General features: G+C 73.6%; 2 protein-coding genes across 2 annotated transcripts in view; both read right to left on the bottom strand.

Annotated features, from left to right (window-relative positions):
* SLC39A5 (solute carrier family 39 member 5) lies at positions 1-3614 on the bottom strand. Its single transcript, XM_048328313.1, has 10 exons — positions 3238-3614; positions 3007-3160; positions 2720-2894; positions 2016-2185; positions 1798-1935; positions 1659-1719; positions 1372-1572; positions 793-873; positions 527-717; positions 1-446 (listed from the first exon to the last, which is right to left on the bottom strand). Exons 1-10 carry the CDS (start codon positions 3612-3614, stop codon positions 297-299), a joined length of 1698 nt encoding a protein of 565 aa, XP_048184270.1. The 3' UTR covers positions 1-296.
* Positions 3615-4931: 1317 nt separating this feature from the next.
* The window catches only part of NABP2 (nucleic acid binding protein 2), a 15296-nt gene continuing 13428 nt past the window's right edge, over positions 4932-6799 (bottom strand). The window contains 8 exon segments of the mRNA XM_048327600.1: positions 4932-5156; positions 5158-5191; positions 5274-5340; positions 5794-5875; positions 5962-5996; positions 5998-6034; positions 6124-6262; positions 6365-6458. Of these exon segments, the coding sequence (XP_048183557.1) occupies positions 5030-5156; positions 5158-5191; positions 5274-5340; positions 5794-5875; positions 5962-5996; positions 5998-6034; positions 6124-6262; positions 6365-6458 (615 nt within the window). The 3' untranslated portion in view covers positions 4932-5029.

The following is a 6799-nucleotide window of genomic DNA, read 5'->3' as shown; positions in this document are numbered from 1 at the left end:
TCAATTCTCGCTTCTAAGAGCTCTGGTCCTTCCTCGGCTCCTCGCGGGGGGGGTCAGGAGAGGGAACACGCTCGGATCCAGCCCCGGAGCCGCGTGTCCACCCCGGGAGAGGCCACGGGGCAGCGAGGGGACCCCCCGAGTCCCCTCCCGCGGGGCTGAGCCTGAGGCTCCCGGCACGGCCGATCCCCCCGGGGGATTCTTGAGGAGGGGGCAAAATCCCGTCCTGAGGGCGGGGTGGGGGTCCCGCCGCCCGCTCCGGCTCCGGTCAGCGGCGGGGGCGAGCGGGACCGAGCCCCTCAGGGCTGGAGCCAAGCGCGGAGGTGCCCCTCGGCCAGGGCGATGCCCAGCATGATGCCAGCGCCCAGCAGGAACCCCGCGTTCTGCAGGAGGAAGCGGCTCCAGGTGCCCTCGCCGGGACCCTCGGAGCCCCGCAGCGCCTCGGGGAGCTGGGGCAGAGCAGGGGGGGCTCAGCGGGGTCGCCGTGAGACCCCCGGACACCCCCCGGGCCCCCCCAGACTCCCCTTACCATGTCGGCCAGGGCCACGTAGAGGAAGATGCCGGCGGTGGCGGTGAGGAGCCAGGGGGCGAGGGGGGTCCCGCTCTGCCCCAGGGCCGCCCCCGCGACCACCCCCAGGCAGGAGAGCAGGGCCGAGAGCAGGTTGAGGAGCAGGACGGAGCGCGGGGCTGTGCCCGCCCGCAGCAGCACCGCCAGGTCACCTGCGGCCACCGGAGGGGGGGTTCAGGGCTGTCCCCAGCTCTGGGGGAGGGCCAGGGCGGGGGCCAGCGACTCACCCAGCTCGTGGGGCAGCTCGTGGCAGAGCACGGCCAGCGCCGTGCTGAGCCCGCTGGAGAGGCTGTGCGAGAAGGCGGCTCCTGTGGGGAGAGGGTTCCTCGTCCCGGACCCGCACGGCCCCGGTGCCCGACGCGCCGGGCACCCCTTGTCCCTCTGTCCCCTTGCCCCCAATAAACCCGGCAGTCCTTGTCCCCCATCCCCGATGCATCCCTTGTCCCTCTGTCCCCGTGTCCCGATGCACCCCTTGTCCCCCTGCCCCTGAACCACCGTGCGCCCCTTGTGCGCCTGTCTCCGCTGCTCTTGTGCACCCCTTGTCCCCCTGTCCCCCTGCCCCTGACACACCCCCGTCCCCTCACCCCTGCTGCTCTGTGCACCCCTTGTCCCTCTGTTCCCGATGCGACACCTGTCCCTTGTCCCCTGTGCCCCGCCCCTGACGCGGGACCCTGTGCCTCTTGTCCGCCTGTCCCCGCTGCCCCCCTTCCCCCCGTCCCCAGTATCCTCCTGTCCCTGCGCATCCCTTCTGCCTCCATCTTCGTCCCCATCCCCGTCCCCGTCCCGGTCCCGGTCCCCGCCCTCACCGATGGCCAGCCCGTCCGTCAGGTTGTGGATGCCGTCCCCCAGCACCACCATCCACACAATGTCAGCGGCCCCGGAGCCGAGGGGCAGCGCGGGGCCGTGGGAGTGTCCGTGGGAGTGTCCGTGAGAGGGTCCCTGGCGGGGCTCGGGGCGTCTCAGCTCCAGCTCCGGGTCCGGTGCCGTCAGGTGTCGCAGCTCGGTCCCTGCGGCGGGACGGACACTCCGGCTCCGGTGGGTGCCGGGGCCGGGGCCGGAGCGGGGGGCTCTGGAGGGTGCGAGGGGGTCGTACCTCCCCGTGGCGATGCCGGGACCCCCGCGGCCAGGCCGGGGGTCTCTCCGTGGGGGTGTCCCTGGGGACAACGAAGCCGTTGCGTACAGAGCTGGCCCCGGTGGCGGCCCCGTGCCCGCCCGGTGCCCGCCGCTCTCACCGTGGCCTCCCGCCGGCGCCGCAGCATCCCCAGGAGCAGCTCCAGCAGGAAGAGCAGGTAAAGGCCCCCCAGCACCGCCAGCCCCTGCAGCACCTCGGGGCCCGGCTCCCCCGGCGGCTCCTGGTGCCTGCCCTGCGCCTGGACACGGGGACGCGGCGGCTCAGGGGACGCGGACACCGCGGTGACCCCCGGATGCCACCCCCCGCGGCGGTACCTACGTGGGGCCAGAGGTGCAGCAGGGCGTCCCCGCAGAGTGTCCCCACGGCCAGGGCCACCAGGAAGGCCAGGAGCGAGCGGAAGGAGCCGCGGCTCAACAGCGGGACCAGGAGCACGGCCAGGGCGGAGGGGAGGCTCACGGACACCACGGCCAGGAGCCCCCAGCCCAGCGCTGCGGGGAGGGTCAGGGGGCATGGCCGGAGCAGGGGGGCACGGGGAGTGGGGGGTGGGAGTGGGGGGGCCTTGGGGATGGAGGGATGGGGACCCCAGGGATGTGGGAATGGGGACCCCAGGGATGTAGAGGTGGGGACCCCAGGGATGTGGGAATGGGGACTCCAGGGATAGGGACCCCAGGGATGTAGGGGTGGGGACCCAAGGGATGTGGGAATGGGGACCCCAGGGATGTGGGAATGGGGACTCCAGGGATGTGGGAATGGGGACTCCAGGGATGAGGACAACGGGATCAGGACTGGGGGAAGGGGGGCACGGCTCGAGTAGGAGAGCACAGGGATGGGGGGAGGGGAAAGGGGGGTCTTGGGGATGCAGGGATGGGGACCCCAGGGATGGGGACCCCCATATCACAATGGGGACAGGGGACATGGGGACCAGACGATGGGGGGACAGGGATGGGGCTGCAGAGACGGGGGACCCCAGGGACGAGGGAGCTTGGGCCGGGGGCCAGAGAGGGGCCCCGGCTTGGGGTTACCTGGCCACAGGGCCCCCCCCGGGGGAGGCAGCGTCACCTCATCGCTGTGCTGGATGCAGACGCGGCTGTCGATCTGGTAGAGCAGCGCGGGGCACAGGAGCGTGAACTGCTCGGGCGTCAGCTGCGACACCGAGTCCAGCCCGAAATTCACCAGCAGCTGCGTCACGTTGAGGCACTGGGGGCGGGGGGCCCGCGGTCAGCGGCGCTGGGGGGTCCCGGTTCCACGGGGGGGGCACCGGAATGTGGCACTGGAGCGGGACAGCGCGACCCCCCCCGTCCCCACTCACGTCGTCGTGCGGGTGGTCGGCGCTGGAGTGCTCCAAGCCCAGGACCCTCCCCAGCAGGCTCAGGGTGGGCTGGAACTGCCGGGAGGCTCCCCCAGCCCCGGGGGGCTCGGCGGGTACCGGCTCCACCCAGCTCGGCGTCCGGGAGGGCGGGGGGCTGCGGGAGACGGGGGTGATGAGCCCCCAGCACAGCGCGCTGCGGGGCAGCCCCGCGGGGAGCGGACCCCGAGCTACCTGTGGGGTCCGTCGGTGGTCGGGGCGCTGGGAGCCGCGTCCCCGCCGTGCTCCCAGAGCGGGTGGCTGTGCCGGTGCTTGTCCTCCTGCACCTCGAGCAGGTCCAGGTGGCTGACGTGGCCGTGGCCCAGCTCCTCGTGCTGGATCTGGACCACCTGCACCCGGCCCAGCCCGAGGCTGCCCAGCAGCCGCGCCAGCCCCTCGAAGGGCAGCGTCCCGTTGGCCCCGTACTGCCCGAAGAGCTGCTGCAGGTAGTAGCCGTGCTCCTGCGCCGCGTCCTCGGGGAGCCCCCCCGGAGCCGCCGGTGTCCCCGGGGACCCCCCGGTCCCCAGAGCCAGCAGCCCCAGGACGCCCAGGAGGAGCCCAGGGGGGCTCATGGGGCCGGATCCCGCGGCAGCAGCTGGAGGAGAGGGGCGATGTTGGGACCCCTCAGCCCTCGCTCGCAACCCACCGACCCCCCCGATACCCCCGCGGGTGTCCCCGCCCTCCCCGGAGCCGCCCCCCGCCCGCCCGGCCGGGTCTCGCTGTCCCCCGGCCCGCGGGACCCCCGCAGGCGCGGGGCCGGTGTCACCCTGGGTGCCGGTGCCACCAGGACTGGGGGGGTTTCTGTCCTGTCACCCTCCTGTCACCCGTCCGGCGGTCCGGCCGCACGGAGAGCCACGGGCGGCACCGGGGACACCTCCCGGGACACGTGTCCCGCACCGGGGCTCAGGGACACCGCGGGGAGCGGGGCTGGGGGGGGGGGGGGGGGACGCGGCTCCCGGGCCCCCCCGTGGGGTCGCAGGGTGGGAGATGGGGGGTCGTGGGGACAGCCGGGGGGGGACACACGGTGACCCTCGTCCTTGAGGGGAGGTTTTGCAACGGGCGCGGGTTTGGCGGGGGAGTTAATGTTTCACCGAGAGCGAGATAAAGACCTCGGCCCCCACCCCACGCCCCCAGCCCCCCACCCACGGCCGTGTCCCCCCTCCAGCCCCCCCCCGCCACCGTCGGGGACACGGGACGGCCCCACACGGACACGGGATGGCCGCTCCTCCCCCCCCCGCCCCACTCCACGTGGGGCCCGGCCACGCCGTGGGGCTGGAAAACCCCGGGAGCCGCCGCCCCACCGACCCCCCGACACCCCCGCGGGTGTCCCCACCCTCCCCGGAGCCGCCCCCCGCCCTCCTAGCCGGGTCTCGCTGTCCCCCGGCCCGTGGGACCCCCGCAGGTGCGGCGCCGGTGTCACCCGTGCCCCCCCCCCGGGACCCCTCCCGTGCCCACCCGTGCCCACCTGAGCCGATGGCGCGCCCCTCGCTGTCCCCCGCCTGTCCCCGTCCCCGGCCCGCGTCTGCTGCGCCCGACCCGGGGGGGGCCAAGGGTCACCCCGGAGCTGCTCCCAGCCGGCCCCGGTGCCGGGAGGGGCCGCGGGGAGGGCCCGGAGGGCGGCGGGCGGGGGGGTCCGGGTCCCCCGCGCTGGGCAGAGCCGGGGAGGCGCGGGCAGAGCTCGGTTCTTTATTAACCCCCCCCCCACCCGACGCGTCCCGACCGCGCACGAGGGTGGCGGGCACGGCCTGGACACCCCCCCCGGGGGCTGCCCCGTCCTGCCCGGGACCCCCGAGCACCGGAGGCGGCGGGGGGGGGGGTCCGGGCCACGCTCGCCCCCCCCCCCCCCGGAGGCACCGCTGCGAGTGGGCACCGGGCACCCCCTCCTCGCCCCGGGGCTGGGGCACCAGGGACCACCCCCCCCTCCGCCCCCAGCTGCCGGTGGTCCCGGGGAGGGTCCGGGGGGGGGGGGTCCGCGGGGGGGTCCCCGTTATCTCTTGCTGCTCCTGCGCGTCTCTTTGCCGTTGCTGACGGGGTTGGGGTGGCCGGGCTGGCTGCGGGTGATGCGGCCGCTCGGGGGGTGCGGGGGGGCGGCGGGGGGGTGCGCGGGGCCCCCCCGGGCTCAGCCCGTTCCCGTTCTGGCTGTCGGGGGCTGCGGGGAACCGGGAGGTGAGGAGGGGGCTGAGGGGGTGCGGGGGTGGCACGGAGGAGGGGGAGGGGGCTGCGGTACCCACCTGGGGGGGCGGCGGGGGGGCCCTGGGGGGGCTGGGGAGCTGCCGGGGTCGCGCTCTCGTTCTGGGCCTGGGGAGATGGGACGGAGACCCCCCGAGTGTCACAGAGCTGGGGGTGCCGGGGGGAGGGGTCCCGGCAGTGCCACCATGGCCCCTCCCGCTCCCCCCAGGCTCTGGGGGGGGATTTGGGGGAAATTTGGGGGGGTTTGAGGGGGGGGGGTTAGGGAAATTTGGGGCGATTTGGGGGAAATTTGAGGGGATTTGGGGGAAATTTGAGGGGGTTGGGAAAATCTGGGGGGATTTTGGGGGGGGGTTAGGGAAATTTGGGGTGGTTTGGGGGAAATTTGAGGGGATTTGGGGGAAGTTTGAGGGGATTTGGGGGAAGTCTGAGGGGATTTGGGGGAAATTTGAGGGGTTGGGAAATTTTGGGAGAAGTTGAGGGGATTTGGGGCAAATTTGGGGGAATTCTGGGAAAATTCAGGGGAAATTTGGGAGGGACTCGACTCCGAGCCCCCCAACTCACCCCTTTGCCCTGCGACTGCTGCGCCACGTACTCGGGGTTGGGCTCGCTGAAGTTGGGCACCTCGGAGTAGACCATGCAGAACCTGCGGGGCAGAGCGGGGCCGTGGGGTCCCCCCGTGACCCCCCAAACTCCCCCCAGACCCCAAAACCCCCCCGGGCCCGTCCTTACTCGCCGATCTTCTGCAGGTCCCCCCCGCGGCCGGTTGTAGAGCGTCAGGCAGCCCTTGAAGACCGAGGCGTAGCTGAGGAGGAGGAGGAGGAGGATGATGAGGGACTCGGGGGTCCCTGGGGGTCCCTGGGGGCCCCCGGGGGTCCCCAAGTGCTGCCGTACCCCTTGGTGAGCCGGATGATGTCCCCGGGCTGGATGAGGTTCCCCACATCGTCCCACACCGAGATGTTGATGCTGCCGGTCTTGTCGGCCACTTTGCACGTCCGCACCTCGTGGCCGTCCTTCGTCTTGGTCACCCGGCCTGGAGGGGACACCCAGGGGACACCCAGGGGACACCGGGGGTCAGCGGGGGATGGAGGGGACGGAGGAGACCCGGGGGGGGGCGGGGGGGGCTCGCACGCACCCGTCTCCAGCACGATGAAGATGAGGTTGAGGTTCTTGAGCCCCGGTTTGACGTCCTTGACCAGCGTCTCGGTGCTCATGGTGCCGGCGGGAGCCTGTGCGGGGAAATGTCAGCGCGGGGGGACAGCGGGGACAGCGGGGGGGACAGCGGGGATGGCGGGGGACAGCGGGGACAGCGGGGATGGGGGGACAGGGGGGACAGCGCGGGGACAGCGGGGATGGGGGGACAGGGGGGACAGCGGGGGGACAGCGGGGATGGGGGGGATAGCGGGGGGACAGCGGGGATGGGGGGGGACAGCGGGAGGGACAGCAGGGGGACAGCGGGGGACAGCGAGGGGACAGTGGGGACACTGCGGGGACATCAGGGATGGGGAGAGCTCTGGGGCATGGGGGGACATCGGGGGGACATCGGGGGGACACTGGGGACAGCAGGGAT

This window comes from Corvus hawaiiensis, chromosome 24 (assembly GCF_020740725.1).
Source record: "Corvus hawaiiensis isolate bCorHaw1 chromosome 24, bCorHaw1.pri.cur, whole genome shotgun sequence".
Taxonomy (NCBI): Eukaryota; Metazoa; Chordata; class Aves; order Passeriformes; family Corvidae; genus Corvus; species Corvus hawaiiensis.
This window is presented reverse-complemented; position numbering and strand designations above follow the sequence as displayed.

Excerpts from the sequence above, each read along its gene's own strand:
- SLC39A5 (XM_048328313.1), bottom strand. The coding sequence starts at position 3,614 with ATGAGCCCCCCTGGGCTCCTCCTGGGCGTCCTGGGGCTGCTGGCTCTG. Across the intron at positions 3,161-3,237 it reads ACCACCGACGGACCCCACAG|CCCCCCGCCCTCCCGGACGC; the intron begins GTAGCTCGGGGT and ends CGTCTCCCGCAG. Across the intron at positions 718-792 it reads CGAGCTGCCCCACGAGCTGG|GTGACCTGGCGGTGCTGCTG; the intron begins GTGAGTCGCTGG and ends CGGTGGCCGCAG.